This window comes from Pundamilia nyererei, unplaced genomic scaffold (assembly GCF_000239375.1).
Source record: "Pundamilia nyererei isolate P.nyererei 1_Seehausen unplaced genomic scaffold, PunNye1.0 scaffold00031, whole genome shotgun sequence".
Taxonomy (NCBI): domain Eukaryota; kingdom Metazoa; phylum Chordata; class Actinopteri; order Cichliformes; family Cichlidae; genus Pundamilia; species Pundamilia nyererei.
In genome coordinates, this window is record NW_005187432.1 from 2,727,621 (window position 1) to 2,748,762 (window position 21,142).

Below are 21,142 nucleotides of genomic sequence, written 5' to 3' on the forward strand. Positions count from 1 at the left end.
GAGTCCTTATAAGAGCTCTGAACTCTCTCAGGGAGACCAAAACAAAAACCCAAAAGCACAATGACGTGCACCTTTAGTGTGCTCTGAAGGTTGGTCTACCAAGTTCAGAAAGAACCCTGGGTACCCTAAAGAGATGCCATTTAAAGGGGAACAAATCATAGCAGCAGTTTGTAAGTGTTAAGAGTTCGCACAGATCAGAAGGGAGCCAACCCCTTTTGGTTTTCGTACGTAACAACATACTGGTGCTACCGTCTCCTCGGGCTTAGTGAAGGCCAAGAAACCAGATTATAAAGTGTGCAGTGCTGCATACTAGAAACATAAAGAACTGTGACACACAGAGTCTAGACAACAAAGGGTCAAAGAGGCAGTACGCATGTAAATAACACCACCATAATCAACAACACATAGATTTCCTCATGCATGAGGAAGTATCTGCAATTCAGTTTCCACAGCAGTCACTGCACTTGCACCCCCAGTTAGGTTCACCCTTGGCTCTCCGTGCACTGCTATGCATTATCAATGTGTGATGTTAAACACAAGTCGGGAAGTACTTTGTAATGAAATGCTGTTTACTTTTTCAGTGCGCTGACGTCTCCTCCTTCAGACACTGATTTTCTAGCATGCCTTCTGGCAAGTTCCAAAGAACAGAGGCTGAATAAGCAAAGCTGAATAATGTGTCAAACTCTGTGCCCTTTCTTCACTTCAGTATTTTGTTATTCTGATAATAGGTCTAATGAGAGTGGCAAGTATTGCATAACCTCCTGTGTACTGCTCACTCCAGGTTTGGCTCTAAAGTCTAGAAATTCTTTGGAGTCCCTGACATTAGACCTTCGCCTTTCTTGCTAATGCATCAGATGGGTTTTGTGCAAGTGTGGGGTTTTTTTGTTTTGTTTTTCTTTTGCACAGTAGTTGGGCTTGATTACTGCATTCTGGTGAGATATGCTGATGTCTATAGCCCAGTAATCTGTGGAGAAAAAAAGACATCAGTAGAAGTTTTGGGGGGGGTTACATTTCTTTTTAAGAATAGAACTATTGAATTTTGAATGACTAGCAGCGCAGCAGGATACTATGTAAATAAGGTACTTAAATTCTATACAGAAAACAAAAAAGTATGTTCTATCTAGCAGAAAAAAAATTGAGCATTACTGTCAATCCAGTCACTTTAAATGATGGTCTAAGAATAGTGTCTATATGGCAGCTCTAATATGTGCAATTCTTAAAGTTTCGTTTTTAAAGTGACACATCCTCCCCAATGTCTACCAGCCATGATCAGTCATAAGACAGCTCTGCTGACAAACTCAGCAGACCCTTTTCTGGGAAGTCACACATGTACCCACATTGTTTGAACAGCTTCAGTAAATCCATGTGTTTCTACCGCCTTCATTATCATCATAATAAAAGTGTCTGAAAAGCAAAGTTACAGAAGAATGTAGACACCTCACTTTCTGCTTTGTACTATCATCAATCACCACGCAGCTTTTTTTTTTCTTCTTCTCCCCCTTCTCGCTCGCCTCCTCCAACACTGGTTGAAGCCATCAAATAAAAATAAATAAATTAAAAAAAAAAAAAAAAAAATCACATGCATATTTAATTTCATTCTCCACTGGCTCACACAAAAGAAACTGCCATCCTTCAGGACACCTTTCGGAAAAGTCTCTATTAAATCTGAGTCAGCTGGACGAGAGGGAGAGAGAGAGGGGGGAGAAGAAACACTTCATGAGTGAAAAACTATCTAAATTATTGCCAGACTTCAAATGAAGTGCTGTTTATCTTCTCAAGCAGCCAATGTGTTGTTTTACTCCTTAGTCACAGCTTGGATGGCAATCAGGATCGGTCAACCAGGACGCTATCAGCAGCAGTCACTCTGCGGTGACAAACTACAGCTTTACTCTCCAGGCATAGACATTATTCTCAACACACGGCTCACCCCTATCACAAAACAAGGCAGGTTTTATGGCTGCTGGAAAAGGTGGTAAACATAACAAAGCGCACAGCTCTCTGGAATTTAATGTGCTTGGTCCAGAGACAGAGTATAGATAGCAAAGGCCAGGCCTTCTGGAAAAAAAGCAAAAAAAAAAAAAAAAAGCTGTCCTCATAATGTAGAAAACAAAAGCACTAGCCATACCCAACAAGTGATTTATAGTGTTGTTTTTTTGCTTTCTCTCTGAACCTAGAGCATCCGGTGGGCATTGTGAATGCAACAAGGAGGGAGTAGAAGAAAAGAGCAGTTCATCTCTACCTCTGCTGCTGAGAACAGATGTGCAGGTGCACAAGGAAGGAAGAAGGTGAAAATGATACAGCAGAATTCTGATTATGGATTTTGTTTTGAAATGCTTAAATTAAAAGACTTCCAAAGGGCCGCTCTCTGTGATCGAATTGAGGCTGCACAGTCACGAGGTGCTGATACTATGCACTGAAGTCGACCGGTGCTCTGGTTACCTCAGTGATCTAATTATCACACGAGCTGTTATCGCATACTCCCCGTAACAAATGCCTCCCACCTCATCTTCAGGCTCATATTTAGCCTCTACATCTCCATCCGTGTGTGGCTAATCCGTCACCAAGCCACAGAGAGTAAAATACATCCAATTGATTTCTTCCAGGTTTACATATTTACACACACTCATGCAATTAGGAGCACATTTATCGATGGTTTCAGCACCACTGGGAGACCTGCAGTGCAGCCCACTCCAATAAATCTGCCATTCGTGAGGTTGCCAGCAGGCAAGACTGATAAACCTGACAGAAAAATGGACTGGGAATACTTTGAGCTTCAGGGTAAGCAAGTTCCCAGTCACTAAAATTGACCCACTGTGCTGGTCTTGCTTGATAAAAGCTATTTGTTTATCATAAAATACCTAATAAGACTTCTGCAATTAGATCAACATCTCCAGTTTAGAGAAAAAAAAGCTGCACACAAATACACACATACACAAAATTGACCAAATAAAATAAATCAGTAGTTATTTGACTGCAAAGTCGTTTTCTTCCATCAAAGTGCTTACACAAACAGTTGTATATCTGAATCCTGATCCATCTGACTTGTTGTCCTCCACTCTTGAGCAGCTTAACGTCATCATCTGGGTATCATATTATATATGTACCATGCTGCCCCCTACAGGCTCTCTGAAAAATGTGTTGTGTGTTGAATCTGCTGAAGTCCAGCATCCAAATATAACTGAAACCACACATCACACAACTTCAGCACACTCACCGATTCAGAGTCAGAACAGTATATACAATCAAAGACATTCAAAGACACAAATCAGACTGTTCCATTTATTTATGAGATTTTTCAAATGCGGCTCTAATTGCAGTGCCAGCATGGAACACTCGCACACTGGACATTCATTGTCCATTCATTGATTGGCATGAATATGGGCTAATGGGCCTTTTCCCGCATAGATAATGCCATTGTGCAGACAGCAAAAATGACCCCTGTTGAGGCTAATTTAGTCTCTGCATGTTAAGTCCCCTTGGGCAACCTATGGTCATTATATTGAAGGTGAAAGACTGCCACATCATTTCAGTAATTCCAATAAATCACATAACTATCTGGTACTAATGCCTGAACTCTTTTTTTCCCCTACACAAAGCTTTGAATAGACTTATTGCAGTTGACATTAGCTTAAGAACTGAATGAATGGGATTAATTTGAGGTGGTGTGCAGTTTTTGTACCTATGTGGAAGCTGGAATCACAAACCGGTCAGACAGTAAAATAGCAAATCCGTCAGAATTCAAGATGAACTCCAAATAAAAAATAATTTTAAACAAACAAACACTTTGCACTTAAAAACAGACCGCGTGCAAATGAAAGAGTTCTTAATAACTTAAACTGTTCGTTTCTGCAGCGCATGTCGTTTAGAAAGGAGACGCGTGGCGCGCACAGTGCTGTTAAGTGCAGATCATTTCCTTTAGCGTGTAGGAAAGCAAAGGAACGCACAGAAAACGTGACAAAACTCTCTATATGACCTGCAGTAGAGGTGTATGGACTTTGACGCTATGCACAGAAGTTTAATTGCGCGTATAGGCTGCAAACCGCTAAATGAGCTTGGCAAGAAAGGGTGCTTTACGCACAAACTGTTACCCACAGTAAGTCTTTTGGACACGAAACCGCACATTGTACTGAGTGTGACTTATGTCTAGATGGACACTTTGGCATTTTAATTGAAGTTCACATTAAACTGACGGTCAAACGACCAGAGAAGGTCTCGTTTAGCTTAACGCTTTGCCGTACCAACAGCGCAAGGTGACACTTGTAGTGCGCGAATCCCTTTGAGGTTAATCACGTTAGACAACAACTTCTCAAGCTCGAGTTAAACACAAACACTGAACTCCTTTAACTTGTGGTTTAGTAAATTCTCCCACCGAATGCAGCAGCGGAGTGGCTCCGTGGCGCACCGGCTCATTGCGCACACAAGCACCGGGGATGGTGAGAACAACTACTGCTTCTATAGAAGTGTTTCCGCTATAAACGGTGACGTTCTGTTTATTGTACAAAAACGGAGTATTTGTGTGCCAAGCTCACTTGTCTGATATAATGCCACTCTCATATAGCATTACTTCCAAGCTCAAGCTTATCCTCGATTTAAAATCGTAAAGACACACAACAGGCTTCAAACTGCAACTAAACTATGACACAAAATAGTGCTTGAACTCATTTTACCCGCATATCAGTTCTACTTCGTGCCCCGGCTGTGGCACAATTAAAGACCAAGCATGTGTTCGGCACCTGAAAAACATTTCCAGGTAATCGTCCTTACCTTTAAAAACTTCCCCTCGAGCGGACAACAGCAGGGTTAATGCAGCAAACAAGCAATTGATAACTTTATCCATGTCGACACCGCCGTCGTCGCGTTAACCCCCAGCCGAGGGGTTAACTGGCAACTCTTCTTTCTTTACTGGAACTTGAATCCTACACCTATACTTTAAGGAGTGGGGAATCTAAAGTCCCTTCGCGTGCTCTTAGCGGAGTGAGTGGAGGCTGTCGCCGACACGGCTGCTCCTTGCCGGCTTGCTCCACACTTGAAGGAGGAATGTGTGAGTGAGTCCTGATTCCTGAATTACGCCTGGATTGAGTGGTCCGGCAGCTCCAGGAGAGCAGCGGCTGTGTGCGCGCTGTCTGGCCAGTAGAGGGCACGTGTGAGTGAGAGGACAGACGAGGATGTCCCCTCCTCTCACCTCCGACTGTGCCTCTTATTGGTTTATTTGGAACAGCTGCGAAGACTGAAGTTAGTTTAGTGTGATACTTTGGGGTAGTTAGCCATGTTAATACTGGCCTGATTTTCTAATTGTTTTTTAATTACTTATTCAAGATAATAGACGGACTGATGGATAAATATGTTATATAGTTAGCTTCATAGCATAAGTGCCTAAGTCATTTTTTTGTGATGACATAGGCAGACGGACAGGATGATGCAGCAGTGGTAGGGGAGTAAAGTTAGGCAAAAATCTCAATTTGACCAAAAAATGACTTAGGCACTTATGCTATGAAGCTAACGATATTTAATAACACAGCTAAATACTGACACGATAAGACCTTTGTCAAAAACTAACCTTGAACATTTTATAAGCAGAATATTGGAAACAAAGTCATATGTCACATATGTCACACCGTTTTCCCACAGAAATATGTATAGAATATATTAAATCAGTCGGTTATCAGATATAATGAAGTTACCCTACAATTATAACTTCTAATTAGGCCTCTTGTGGCTAGGATGTTATAACAGAATGCCCTTCTATCTGTGATCTGTAAGAAAGATTTTTGCATTCGTGTGATTTAAAGCCATTTCTATAGAGAATGTTCATAAAATTAGACACACAGTAAGGTTGGTGAAGCAGTGTCTTTAAGCCGAAAAACGAGGAAAATAAGTGGAAGTGAATCATAAAATAATTCACTTCCACCCAGCACTCCTTTTTTAAAGTTCTTTGACATTTGAACGTCTCTATTTCCAGAACAACTAGGCAAATGTCATTTGCTGATGAACGTCATGATGTGATTAAACTTTTCATAAGTGTAGTGAGATGTTTTTACCTGCATAAATATGGAATATTTAGTCCATCCCCATACATATTATATATACTCAATGCTTCCTATCATACTGCAGACATGCCGGTTGCAGAACATGTGCAAACTTAATTAGGACTACAACAAACCAATCCTCACAGAAGGCATGTTGAACTTGACACCTTAATGCATTCATGTATTATAACTTCTCCCATCTAGACTCTCATCACAGTTCACCTTGTGTGTCCTTTTTGACCAAATGCATCGATCCTGTTAGAGCAAAGCTGACATTCAAAAAGCGCTCCATTATTTGACCAGGAAAACCACGGCTGCTCCGTCGCCCACATTTTTCCAGCTTCGATGAATCAGTAGTGATGCTCTGTTTTAATATATGCAAATATTTGTTTAAAATTAGATTTATCCGAGACAGCAAGTACAAACAACCCTGGGATATTTCCCCTGCTATATCAAACAGTGGGATGAAGATCAGCTAATGACAAAGTCAACCAATGTCATCCCCTTATTGTTTTTGCATGCATAAACACACATGGCCATTTCACTTGTACCAGCAGTTTTCACGGCTAATTAATATGCAGCCAGATTGACATGGATCTACATTTAGTTTCAAAATGACCCCCTGCTGTCAAGGATATATGGTTCCAGTTGTTGTTTTTCTAGGTAAGCACACAAACAATGGCTGAAGCATTTCATAGAAATGCCACATGTCTCTTTGTGGTGTTTTGGTATTGTTTTGGCTGTAACAGTTATGCCGCCAGGAATGCATGATTACCAGCAGAGCCGTCATGGGAATATGTGAGAATGTGAAGTCCTGTGATTGGATAGAGGAGAGAATGGATAACATCATTGTTTGTGCTTACACATGCACGGCGTGAGCGTGAGTCTGAGTGGGTTTGTGCGTCTTCGAGGGGTGTGTTGCAGTGGTTCACCACAGACACAGTCTTATGTCGTGTTCAACAAATATATCCCATCCCACTTCAGTGGCTTCTTTTGTCTGAGCTATCCCTACAGCTGTAACAAACTAAAACTGAGTAACACCACCAGCCGGGTCCCAAATGTGTCTGTTAAATAATGCTTCCATTACTTTTATCTATTTCAATCATTTATCCATTTTTTGCCTTTATCTCAGTACCTTTAACTGCATTATTTAAAGAGCTGAGAAGTTGTTTTAGCTCGATTTGATCCTTTTTAATAAAGCTTTTTATGCTTTTCACTTTTTTATTATAATCAGGTTTTTTAAAGTCACACTTGAATTTTTTATTTGATATTTTATCGTTCACCTTTTATTTTATTTCCTACCTGTGATCTCGTCTACATCGGTTTATCTCTGTTTTGATATCTCCTGTTTGTTTAAGTGCTTATAAAGAAATTTGAATTACACTTGACTAACTATGACCAACCTGTTATCGACATTCACTGGTACTCTGTTCCAGCGTTACCTCTGACTAGACACGTACACATTTCTTAGTCAGATCAGTTTTCTTACACTAAATCGGTTCATAGTCAGCATCACACTTTTTGAGCAGTGAAACACATTCGAGTTCATCACTAAAAATCCTGTACCTGGTTGCATGCCTGTTTTTTCCCGTAACCTTTCGCAATCTTTCTTTCATCACACTCTCAAATCAAGACACAAAAAGCTGTGATATTGCACTGATTGGAGGATGGAAATGCCTCCGAAATTGATGCCAGACCAGGTTCCCTTTGATTCTATGTTTAGGCCTCATAGACTGCTGTCATATGACAGTAACTCAGTGCTGCTGATTTCTGAACAACATGCTGAGTTACCAAGTAGGTGATATTGGCATTTTGTCATGGATAGCCACCTGTTGTCCTTCCTCTAATCTATTCTCCTTCACATCTCTTCCTGCAGGGACAGTTTACACCAGCTGAATATAAGAATGATGAGCTAAATGACACTTTGTAATTGACATAAGTGGCAGTCTAATGCGTTGTCAATAAATGCCAATCACCTCACCCCATGTGAGGGCACTCAGTATGACTGAATAAATCTTAGAACTTAAACTGCACACTAAAGAAAGACTTACTAAGTCTCTCCTCATGTGGCTGCCAGACAACAGTGGTTTTGTCATTTAATTCCCCCGCGATTATCCCGTGCCGTGATTGTCAAAAGCTCAATACGAGATTGATTAGCTGTCCTTCACTGTGGGAAGTCCCTGGCTGCTAGTGATGCTAAACTGTTTTCTGAGCTTTGGCTTATGAATGCAAAACACATTTGAATGAAGACCGCCGGTGTCAGTCTGTGTTCAGTTGTTGTGTCGTGCAGAGTGTCTCATTAAAAAGCAAAGTTATTGGAGCACATAGCAATTAAACAGGATCAGCAAATCCTTTCAAAGCCTGGTAACTATAGTTATGGGTAATCCCTGGTGTACATCTGACCACTAAGTTAGCACCGCTGACTGCACTGAGGTTGATTGCGAAACAGGAAAGGATCGCATTAATTTGTTCTCGTGCTGCTTTCTAGTGTAGTTTTGTGCTTTATTTAACAATACACACGAGGTTACTTGCATTACATCAGTGGAGCCCAGACTTTACTGATGTAAAATAAGACTTTTATCTATTACTTACTGAGGAGAAATGTTTCTATGTATGTTCACTTGATGTTGAATAAGTGACACAAGCAGACAATGCGACAGTATAATGTATTGTCACCGGAATAGTAACAGTAACACACAAAACCTGAATTCAGGTCATCTGACTCACATTAAAGCCATATCTTTATAGGTACTTCATTTGACAGCATGTCCCATGATCACTATCTAGGACAAAGACTTATTCAAGAGGGGTTCATCTATCATGAATGCATAGTGTGTGTGTGTGTGTGTGTGTGTGTGTGTGTGTGTGTGTGTGTGTGTGTGTGCATTGCTCAGCGAGAGAGAGGAAGAGTGAATCTCTCTGCTATTCCAGCAAACTCTTTGACTGGTGTAGTAACAGGTATATACCAACAGAGGTCGCTTTTCTCTCTTGTCTACTCCACTTTTAATCTTCACTTTGGTTAAATGTGACCTTTTAAAAGCTGGTCTATGCATTTGCATAAATACACTTAATCAAACTCATCGCATCGTAACGGTGTTCTGTTGCGGCACTAAAAGCGAGGTCATTTCATGACAAGACATTTGCTGCTGGCTGTTGGAGAGCTGAAGGCATACTAAACCTCAGCTTTCCCCATCATGGGTGAAAAAGCAAGTCTTATTTTGAAAAACAGAAGGCTTCATCAGAATAAATAATTAACCTTTCAAAATAAATCCTCATCTACACAATTATGACAATACAGGAGTGAGAAGAGAGTGTACATGTTCACAGATGATGCTTTGGGTTTGCAGTGATCAGAATCAGAATCAATATTGCATTGATAATGAACTGCTGATGCTTGTGTTATCATTCCAATATTGAAGTAATCTTTAAAGGTTTTTGTAAAATGGTTACATTAAGTATTTATTCTTTTACACAATTAAATGGTTGAGCCAAACTTCAGCATTTAACTATACATGTACAGTCCAGACATGCTGTTACTTTTATATAAAAACTAAACAAATTACACATTACTATCTAAAAGAAACTTCATAAAACCGAGTTGTTAAAGTTCTTAATGTGTCTGAACGTCCAGTGTCCGGAGGCATCAGACAGAATTTTACACAAGACATCTACTGACAGTATTGGACATTTTGCTTTAACATTTTCACCTTGCAATGGTTAATGTGATTACTGTTTTAAATATAATGTGTAATTTGTATGCACACAAATTAGTTCAACCTCAAAAGTCTACCCAATAGCTTTCAACTTTAATTACACTACATGTTTTATTCTAATTATTTGAAATTAAATGAATAATATGTCCCACTTTGGTGCACATTTATTCTGTTTTTGGAGTACATTTCATGCACTGTATGCCCTTCTCTGTCGCTGTTTTTAAAATTGTTGGTGTTACAGCATCCAGAATCCTCAGAGGAGCTGGTGCTCCCTAGCAGCCCTGCTCTGACCCGATGGAGTGGAACAACACTTAATGAGAGACAAAGTCCCTGTTGCATTTTGTTTTATTCTTTTGCAGATCTTAAGCTCCCTCCGCTGTTCTTTCCACTGACTTTACACACCTGATCCCTGTGACCTGAATGCAACAAAGAGAGCTGTGCTTAGAGAGCTGAACTTAGCCCTATGTCTTTCACTGCTGCGAGCCCAACAAGGTCAGCTGAACAGTAATCAGCACCCAAATGCAGACCTGTGAATTTTTGCTTGAGCTGAACTACTCATCCTGACCCCGTTACTTAACAAATATTTAGATGTGACACAACAGTTGGTTTATTTATAACCTAACATTACATGAAAAATAGAAAATCTGTCAGTGATTAAAAGATTACTTATAAAACTATTATTGAGCAGTTGCTTTGAATCATGATATCACTGACAGACAGTCTGAGGGAACAACAAACTCAGAGCGTGACTACAATATGCCAAGGGTCAGATTTGTGGCAGCTTCCCCTTACAGCACACTCTTTTAGACACACATGCACAGTAGTACCCTCTCAAGTGGGCTTGAGGTAGTTATAGAGAGCACTGAGTCCTCCTTGTAGCACCTCCTGGATAGGTTTGAGAAGGGGGTTATGCACAATATGGAGTCCTTTATCGAGCGGGTGGCACGCAAGCCGCCCCAGCTTACTTAACAAGTACATTTCCACTGGTACGCTTTGCAGATCATTGAAGTCAACATTTAGGAGTTCTAAAGACTCCAGGAAGCACAGAGTCTTGGGCAATGTGTGTATGCTATTTCCTTCCACAATGAGGATTTTTAAATTAACCAGGTCCTGAATCTGGTCCGCAATGGTCTCCAGGCGGTTGCAGGCGAGATGGAGGAAGACCAGACCCTTCATGCTATAGACGCAGGTGGGAATGTGAGCGATGTGGTTGTGGCTGAGATTGAGTTTCGTGAGATTGCGCATGGCTGCCAAGCTGCTTGGCAGGCCTGTGATCTGATTATTGGCCAAACTGAGCACCTCCAGACAGGTACAGGAGCCCAGCTCCTCTGGTACCTCACTCAGGCGGTTGCGACAGGCGAAGAGCACACGCAGTTTTTTTAGAAGGCCAATCTCAGGTGGAAGGCGGGACAGGTTGTTCCCCCACAAGTTTAGAACCACCAGATTGTCAAGAGCACCCAGGGAAGAGGGCAAAGAGCGCAGGCAGTTCATTGACAAGTTTAGCTTCTGAAGGTCTTGGAGTTGCCATAGTTCAGTTGGTGTTTCATTTAGTCCTCGCATGGCTAGACTTAGGGTGCTGTAACCAAAATGCAGTCTAGTGTGTCTTCGGATCCTCCCAGCAGCCAAGGTCATGCTGGACTGGTCGTCTCTAATTGCACTCTGTCTCCGTTGGCTCACACTCATGTCATTCAACTCCTTGCTGGACAAAGTGCGGGACTGCTTCCCACCCATTGCTCTGTTGACTATAACTTATCAGAAGATGTTAGCATGCGATTAGCAAAATCACTTACTAAGAATACTGGCCTCTGATTGAACTCTGGAGTTCTTGAATGAGCCTCACAGAACATCATCATTTGCACTATTACACTGTCTTGGTCTTGTAGAATTCCTGATGCATATTAGAAACTACACTGAATCCTGTCTAGGTTTTTCCTCACGAAGCTGAGTTACACGCCGCTGTAGCAGAGCACTCTTATGGCCTGAGCTTCCCATACCAACTGCCTCTCTGACTGGATTTCAGTCCCCAGCTGGTCCTGTCACTTCTTCCAGTCCACAGATAGCACACTGCTCCCCACCCACTTCAGGAGAGCAGGACTAGAGATAGGATTCTGTGTGTGATCAATCAGATGAGCTGAGTGCCATGATGTCATAACCTAACACCAGAAATATACCAGTGCTTACACACGCTGTAAAATGTTACATAACCATGTTTATTTTGTTAATATATTGTAAGCTACAGCTGTTATCTTCTGCAAGAATTTTTTTTTTTTTTAAATAAGTGAGATATTTGGCATACCATCGATCGCAATGTCCCCAAACATTTTTTTCTCTTGTGTTGGCCTCCGCACCTTTGTAAATGTTCCCCTGTTTCTTCTTAAACTTCTCAAACTGGCAGCTGCAAAAACACTGAGTCATCTTTCAATGAAGCAACAACTCTGTTATGTGCTGGTTTAATCTCAAGTGCAAAGGGACATGGAACATTCCAGCATGTTCCTAGAAATCTCTGCTGCTATTCAAAATCTCATTCATGTGGCCCCTGAGGAGGAGTCTATCATTTTATGCGAAAAAATATACTGTAGCACATTTCAATTTTTGAATTTGTCTTACCCCACAGCAACTTACACACCGTGTTAAAAAGTTCCCAGTGTATTTTCCCTAAAGGGTTTGTCTTAGTTGCTTCCTAGCAGCCCTCTCTTAAACCTATTTGTTCCACTCAAACTTTAAAAATGTCAAACTAAAGTTCAAATATCATAATATCTCAGTTTTTATCTTGACTTCGACCTTGATGCCAGAATAGCTGCTTCATTTATTCAGGTGATTGTATACACTGTAAATAATCCATTAAGCACAAACCTATACTTACAGACAGGCGTTATACACTTAGGTCCATTTATTTTCCAGGGTAGTGACACATTTCACGCAATGCAACCAAGGATTAATGTTAAAGTTTGAAAATGGTGATAGACTCTCAGCTTTAATTCAAGGGATTAAACAAAAACTTGCATTAACTAATGTGGAGTTATTACAGACATTACCAAAATATTAAATGAAATGCTAATTTTTAATACTTTGTCAGGATTTCTTAGCAGGCAGGTCCTAAAATCTGGTCACCTTGGATATCACCAAAGAATGCATTTTCTCTTTTTTAATGCTTTCTATGCTTAAATAAGAGCTCTTTTAACTACATGTTGAGGGTTCGCAGCACAAACACAAATGTTACATTTGGCCAATCAGATGGGATTTTAATACTCAAGACTAGTCAAGCTTTTTATCCTTGAGAAAACTAAATGAATAGGGCAACACTTTAGTTCTAGCTATACTGTTGGTTCCTCTGGCGGTTGCATCCATCCAACCTGCCATCCAGAGGCTGCAGTGTCACAGCTGCACAAAGCGTGATGTGTAGCCAAGTTTTGGACCAGATTAACTAGTGTGCCGATTGGTCCATCATCATATATTCCTTTGAAGCTCCTACATGGACACTCCAGTACTGGCTACAGTCCCTCAGTTTACTCACAATCTAAAACAAGTCATTTTAGCTCTTCTTCCTTTGAGCTAATGTTATTTCAGTTAGTTGCACCTCGCAAACAGAAGGCCTGAACAGAGGATAGGAGAGGCTGCTGTGCCTGAGATGAGTGCGCTCTCTTAAGCATCATACACATCCAAAATAGAAAATAGAAAATAGAACAGAAAAGTCTAATAGGTCTACCTTAAGTGCAAGTTCCAAATCTAAATAGTGTTTTAAAGAAAGTAAATAAATACATACATGAGTAAGTAAGCAACTTCAGTTGTGGGCATCTCATGGATTAACAGGGCTATGTAGTAAAACACACCAACGGGAAGACAAATTATGTAGCTTTGCTGATTGCTACATGACATAAATTTAGCATGAAAGCGTTTTTCTTGTAAACGACTGATAAAAAATGAGCGAAGCTTGCCAGAAACAGTTGGAGAACCGCTGCTTTAGGCACGTTGTTAGCAATAGGAGTGCCCTTGTTTTATTTATTTTCAGCGCTTTGGCTTTATTTTTAATAAAAGCTTGTTTATATTGCAGCCCATGGGTTGAAATCACACAGTCAGACAGACATGCATATTCCAACTGAAAGTCTTTAGCTGGATGGTTTGCACACAGGGTGGTGCTGGTGTTTTAACGCTATAGTGCAGATTTGTCTGTCATGCATGTACATATAAAGTAAATTTTAATGAAAATGATTTGGAAACCATAAAAATTTGCAAGCATGTCTGTAGTTTAACATGTATAGTTTTATTATCATTATAGTTACTATACCAGCATGCTGTTCTTGATGTTTCACAGGATACATCCCAGTGAGTTTAATTAAGTCTTGAAAGTATATTTCCTTAAACATTTACTAAATGTTGTCTGCTCTTTATGAATGCTATACAGCAAATGACATCTTGTCATGTTGTATAATCTATTTTAAACAATATATAACGTGAACCATAAAGATGTTGTATAAATGTTATGGGGGAAATATGAACTCGCTTTCCTTGACAGCCTTAAAGAGTCTGACCAGGACTTACAGCGGCCTTAGTCATCATTCTCCTCCCAGTCCAGTAATCAAAGTACCAGGATGACAGTTAGCAGTGATATCCTGCTCTGGGGACTCGGTGGCTCTGCTCTGAGCATGGCTACATCAGCACTTATGAATGACAGGTTGAACCATCTGTTTGCTGAATTGGACAACAGAGCTGTTGAGGTGCATTGGCCATTCAGGCAGCTGCTTGTGCAGCATGTCTCATCTTGGCAATTTTTCTTCCTTTTTTTTCGTTTTGGTAAATTCTAATACCCCCACATCACAGAAACTTTTGTAGAAACTGGCTGACTGGTAGATTTCTTGTGTGTGTGTGTGCTTGCAACAAAAAACAAAGTCTTTATATAGCTCCGTTTTTGTTTTTTTAAGGCAATCTGCAGTGCTGATCTTGTGTATATGTGTGCCACGGCTAATTTCACACACAGCAGGATCGCTATATCCTGCCATCCTCTATTTACATGAAAAATGATACCTCAGCTGTAACTGTCAGACCATTGCCCCCCCCCCCTCCCCCCCATGTGCAAACGCATCCCCGGAGTGGCAACACCGGGCTCAGAACACATGCTGTCAAATATGCAGAAAAACCTTGGCTTCATATGCATATCCCTCATTATGGGTTAACTGTGTCATCTCAATACCTAAATAAAGCCAACACGGATGGACAGATGGAGGAAGGAGATGGGACTGAAGCGAGATAGGTAGGTTGATGGATGGATGGACAGAGGGAATAATGGTTGTGTCTCTGACAGAGATGTCATCGTGACATACCTCTCTCTAACACACTGTAGCCTAACACTCTGTCATAATCATGTGTGGCATGAATCTTCATTAGATGTTCCTTTTCTCCATCCCGTGCATGTTTCCTTCGAAATGAATTGTCCTTTCTACACCAGAGGAACAGATGTGTGGAAACAGCTTGAGATTTAGATTACAAGAAAATGGGATTTACCATTCCTCCTGCATTCACACAACACCTTAATACAGAGTCCCATTAGCACCAAATGAGGATGAGTTATTCACTCAGCGAACAGTTACACCCTCCAGTCCTCAAGGCGACAAAAATGATCTCATTTGAGAAAGCTCATCTGGTTATGTGGCACAATAATGACTCTGGATGAGCTACCTTTAGAGACTCTAGTTCAAGATATATACTATTATTACTTGTTCATTATTGTGGAAGCTTCTGGCGATGACAGATGATATATGGTTTCACTGCCACAGAACCTGCTGTAGGTGTTTCTCCCCTGTTAAAATGTAAGAACACACCAAGACCCGAGGCTCTTTAGAGCCCATATTGCAGACACATTACTCCTCGAAGCTAGCACTCCTCCTGAAGTATATGCTCGCTCTTAAGACAGAATACAAGACAAGATCAGATCTGAGAGACAAGAAATATGCATTTCGCAAGCCCTTTGACTATTACGGTCAAAATTAGCACCACGAAATGGGAGAAAGCACCCGAGCAGGGCTGCACGGTGTGCCACCTGAGCTGATAATCGTCTATTATTCAGCAGGTGCAGATGTGAATATTCACACCACTGGACACTTTCCACCACTTTCCCATTTGTGCACGTGCATGTTTTCCTCCCTCAGCTAATGGAGTCTGTGGATGTGGCTGTGTATTTTTCTAAAAAATTGAGGATATGTCACACATTTGAATTGCCATCTGGAAATTGGCTGCAACGCCGCTCTGCCTGAACCTCCAGGTGACACAAAGGATCTACTAAGCAATGCAAATTAGTAGGGAGGAAATTTGAGGGAGTGTCCAACAAGTCTGCTCGGAGGCTGTGTACGAGGCCAAGAACATTTCATTTAAATGTTACAAATGTTCATTTATTTACCAGATTGGACACGCTGACGTTGCCCCTGGCTTGTTGTGCAAAATGTCAGCATGGAAATAAAAGTGTTGTTATCATATTCAAGCATACTGAAAAAATACTGGCGTTAAAACACAAATTCACAAACACTCTGCGTCTTTTTAGAATATTTTTCACTTCCTTATCAACTCTAAGTAAAACACCTCTAGTGTGTATCTTGTAATCTGCTAATCTCTCACCTCAGGCCACATGCCAGGCATCTGTAGATATGTAGTGAAGCAGCCAGATTCATCTTGAGATAAACTGGGACAACATGATGAATAGATAATAAAGGCACCCATGGGAAAGCACTATCCGGGTTAACTCCACTGCATAAAGATACCATTTGTAATGATGGCTGGAATCAACGGGGAAGCAGAGTGAGCAAAGCTAACTGGGCTCCTGAGTGACCAAATCAGTCGTGACTTTGCTGATACAGCAGATGGGGTGTACAAACCAATTGTAGCCTTGACAACAACAAGTGGGGTGATGAAGTACCGCCGAGCATCCTATCTGGGTCTCACCTGCTCATTGCTATAGGCTACTGGATGCTAAACGAGAACAGCTGTACAGTCAATGCAGTTCTGCACAAATCACAGAGAGATAAACTTTTAAGGCTTTTTTGAAGTACAGGCTTTGACCTGGTCACAAACTTCATGCTCAAGAGAAATGTGGGAAATGATGATCAACAATTTATAGTCGAACTGGATTTTAAGTTTTGGGTAAGGTCCTAATAGGATTTCTAGTAAAACTTAAACATTATGGCCAGGCTTGCTGCTCTGATCCTGGTACTGCTTCCCGATTTCCCCTTCATCTTATTTCCTTCCCTTCACTGCACTCTCCGCCAGATTGCTCAGCTCTCTGTTTGAGGTTTTCCTGTTCAGCTGTGCACCAGCTCACCTCGCTCCAGCTCACCAAACCAACTGACTGTGGATTAATCCTATCTGTCCCACTCGCCAATCGTCTCCAGCTACCCAGTGGCCATCAGCCACTTGCCTTGCTCCAGCACCCCAGCCTCAGCCTCTACCTCTGGCTGAGCTCCTCCAGCCCCCATCACTCTACAACACCAGATGGCGAGTCAAAACGTCCTGCCTGCCACATCACATGCTGTTCATTTATTACTATAAATCTCCTTCAAATTTGCTCTTAACTCAGTTTCTTACATCCTGCTTTTGGATGTTCCAACCCAATATTATTCATAAAATAACATAAGAGGTCACACTGAATAAGCTAATATCCACATTAACAAGGCATTAAAATGCAAAGAGACATTTACAACAAGAACAAATGTCAGAGCTATGTCCTCGGAAATTGTTGTTTAACAATAAAATTAAATTAAAGAAAAGAATTGAGTTTGCTCAGGTACTGCCAAGGCAAAGTCTGAATCAGTTAGTGTTACTATAATATCTGTTTTGGAACACATCTGATACAGTCTGGGAGGGAAATGCAGGATGTAGCTAACACATTTCAGATTTTTAATTGGGTTTAAACCAACTGTCGGCTGATATTGGCAGTGATTTGGTGCAGTTTATTTGTTTTATCAGTGCTTTTTGCTGAAAAGCTGCCTGCTACATCTAAAACGAATGAGTCTGAACCATCTGCTGGAGCAACTCTTTGCATATATATATTTCAACTATTGCATTTTTTTTAAAGATGCTGATCATAGCAACTTTAGGATGATTCTAGCTATTTTTTATTTTATCTCAGTTTTCATCATGTGCAAAAGAAATGACAAAAAGTTCAGTTGGCAGTGATCATCGGGCTGATCCTGAAGTCACGGTGACAGCAAGTGTAGCGCATGTTTGAGTTAAAAGAGCAATTTAGCCGTTCAGCAGAAGGACAATAAAATAGGGGAAATGTCACTGCCAGCTAGAATAAACCACCTATTGTGTGTGGTTGTGTGTCAGGTGTTATAGAGAAACTCATATTGGAATTTTTGTTTTGACTGCAAGTGACAGAAGTTTCAGGGCTGATGATTTTTCTGTTCACGCCACCAGAACTTGAAACAATAGGCTCTGACAGGCTCTGTTCTAGAAATTAGGATGCTTGCCAGACCATCACTGCCAGCAAGCCATAAATGTTTCATGTGGTGCTGATATGGTAATCATTGGACCCCTACAATGACACCTTGTGAGAGTTGGATAACGATGGCTGTCTTTCAGGCCTGTGTGACTCTGGACTCAGTCCAACAGCTGAGGCACAGCCTGAAGTGGGAATCTGTCTGCTAAAAAAGCCGAGCTGGATCCAATAGGTGGATAAAAATGTCAATAAGATGAACAATATGAAGGTGCACCAGGTGTCCTTTAGGCATCGCACAGCTATGGACTATTGCAGAGATATGCCGTACAAATACATTCCTCTTACTTAAATATGCATTCCGTTTCATGAGGTTTGCGAGAGGGTCCAGGTGCCCAGTGGTGGCACAGACCCAGCTGGAGGATGTGGCTGACTAGTGCTCAGGCTGGCATACTAACAGAGCCAGGGGTGCTTTTCACAGCGAGTTGAAAGAGGCTGGCGCTGAAGCCACGAACCCAGGATTCATAAACGCGAGCTCCAGCTGCATGCCCACTACCTCCCATATAGATAAAGAAATTAGAGACTAGAAGTTAAAAAGCATTTTTTTTAAACCACACCCAAGACTGGACTTGAATACTGGTCTTGTGACATTACCTGTCACATGCAGCAGATGCACATTGATCACATCTTCCTGCTGATGTGAGCACGACCTGTGTGATACAATTTGCTGGTGTGAAGAAAAAAAAGAAACTTCGATGGGACGGAGCAATAAAAAGGGCAACATTTCTAAAACAGCTCAATGTATTATTTGTCTGAGCTTCGTGTAAGCCTTTTATTAAAGTGAAACAATCATGTCAGACACCTGTTGTTCTTGCAGGGGGTATTTATTGTTGGTCTATGTCAGCACACTGAAATCCCTGGATAGACCATGGCTGTATTAACAGTATGACCTATTTTTGGTCATCATAATTTCCTGAGCATGTGTGTGTGCGCGTGTTTGAGTGGGAGAGGCAGAGAAAGTGACAGTGTTCGTGTGTATGAGTGGGCATTTGTGTGTCCAGTGATTGCATGCACCATATTTTCTGACACCCAATGTCATGCAGAACAAATCGCCTATTGCTGACACCAGTGATTTCTTGTCTCTACTGCTGAGAAGTGTGTGTGTGGAGGCAAAACAGTTGGGTCTTACTGACGGGGAGTTGGACATTGCTGTGATTAAGTAGTAATGGTCCAGGACGTGACAGGGAAACTGGGGATTTCCTCGGTCACAGGGCAAATAAGAACTGCACAGCTTGGGCCTGCGTGCTGCTATTTTTGGGAGTGTATATAATTATTTCAAGAGTTCTGCCACCAGAACTTTCTAAACTGATGTTTAGGCGCTCTGTCCACAAAATCCAACTTTACCGGGTGAATTACTTGTGTTTGTGCCGAGGGATGATTGGCAGACATGAGTAACATTACGGCTTTAAAAGCAAAGAGGACTCTCATTATCCCACCACCTTCTCCACGCCTGCCTTGAATTCCAGTCTGCAGATGGACTTAACCCACTAATTGCGGCTTGAGTTCCTATGGTATTGTTGCATGCCTGCGGTTTAGTTTAAGGTTTTAGTTATATTAAGAGATGGGTATTTTAGCGTTTGTAATAGAATATGCAATCAGCCCAAACAATCACGGATGTGTGCAGCGTGATTTATGCACCTTGTGCCTCACTGTTCAGGGACTTGTTATGACTCGGTAGTGTGGAGCAACAGGGCAGTTTGTGATTTTAAATGTGATGCAAAAACGAGATGGAAACAAACAGTAATTGGAAGTTGATGTTTCAGTGGGAATATAAAACAGTTATTTGTGCACATAGGGCTGCAGTACTCCAGTGAGTCCTAGGTAGCTATAAATGATGCTCTGTGGACATCTAGTGGCCAATGCTGAGATAACTGAAGCAGGATTTATTTAAAAGCAGCCCAGCTTTTTAAATCATCAGGCGCTATTACAGTAGTAATAAATCTTTACTTGCAGTAATGAGTCTAAGTCTTTAGTGGCCCCTCAATTCTTTGTCTTGTTTCCATATTATATTCTTGTAATGTGTTTTAAAGTGGTATTGAGCAATAAGTCTCCAGGCTTTCTGAAGGTCTTTCAAGTTTTTCTTTGGACGTTGGCTGCTTTTTCAGTCATTTTCAATCGAGTCCACATACCTGAGTATGAATCTTTTTGTTTGTTTGTTTGTTTGTTGCACTTTTCAACACTGTCCATTGAATTATCCAAGCTTAAATAGCACTAAACAAATTTAACAGACCACCAGCTAGTCTAAGGTTCATGCCACAGAACCCTTAAATTAACAGTATTTACAACATTCTGAGGTTAGATTGTGATAGATCCAGTACTGATACTATCGATTCCAGTATTAGCAGTATAATATTTATTTAGATTAGCCAGTGGAATGGGGAATTGTTTCCAGCTTCTCAGCTCAGCATGTAGCCCACTGAACAGTTTTTCATTTTGTTGTTTTGTTTGTTTTTTAAATGAAAAATATACCTCAAACATAAGTATACCTTTTTGTGCTGACTGTCTATTTTATTTATAATCTATTGCACATTTAAACAACAAAAGTTGACTCAAAGTCCTTTAGAGACAGGTACATCTAGGTCTCCAAAAATCCAGTTTCAAATTGTATACAAAGCTGTGCTTTATTTTTTTTTGTTTCGTTAACTAATAATTGTGAAAAGTAAAAAATCACAGTGATTTCGTGAACATTAAAATGTGTTCAGAATTTGCAAACTGGTGAGGATTTATCTCCTAAATCATGACACTCGGCTCTCCCCTACATATGCTGCCTTCATAGATTAAAATTATCGGTATCATTGGTATCTGGCAATACTGGCCCTGAATTTACTCAATGATATTAAAACATTTATTCATATATAATTTTCCTTTCATTGATGATCTCCCCCAGTATTTCCAAGCATTAATCTATGTTAACCTACTAA

At 40.8% G+C, this 21,142-nt stretch overlaps 2 protein-coding genes across 10 annotated transcripts in view; both read right to left on the bottom strand.

Annotated features, from left to right (window-relative positions):
- LOC102212695 (protein tyrosine phosphatase receptor type M) overlaps window positions 1-5,158 on the bottom strand; it is a 162,202-nt gene extending 157,044 nt beyond the window's left edge. For all 9 annotated transcript variants that reach the window (XM_013909825.1, XM_013909826.1, XM_005729068.1 and 6 more), the window contains exon 1: window positions 4,765-5,158. In XM_013909825.1, the coding sequence (XP_013765279.1) occupies window positions 4,765-4,837 (73 nt within the window). In that variant the 5' untranslated portion in view covers window positions 4,838-5,158. The remainder of the gene's footprint in view (window positions 1-4,764) is intronic.
- A 4,734-nt stretch (window positions 5,159-9,892) lies between these two features.
- Window positions 9,893-11,753, bottom strand: LOC102213915 (leucine-rich repeat-containing protein 30). Its single transcript, XM_005729069.1, has one exon. The coding sequence runs from the start codon at window positions 11,468-11,470 to the stop codon at window positions 10,571-10,573; it is 900 nt and encodes a 299-aa protein (XP_005729126.1). The 5' UTR covers window positions 11,471-11,753; the 3' UTR covers window positions 9,893-10,570.
- Window positions 11,754-21,142: the final 9,389 nt, after the last annotated feature.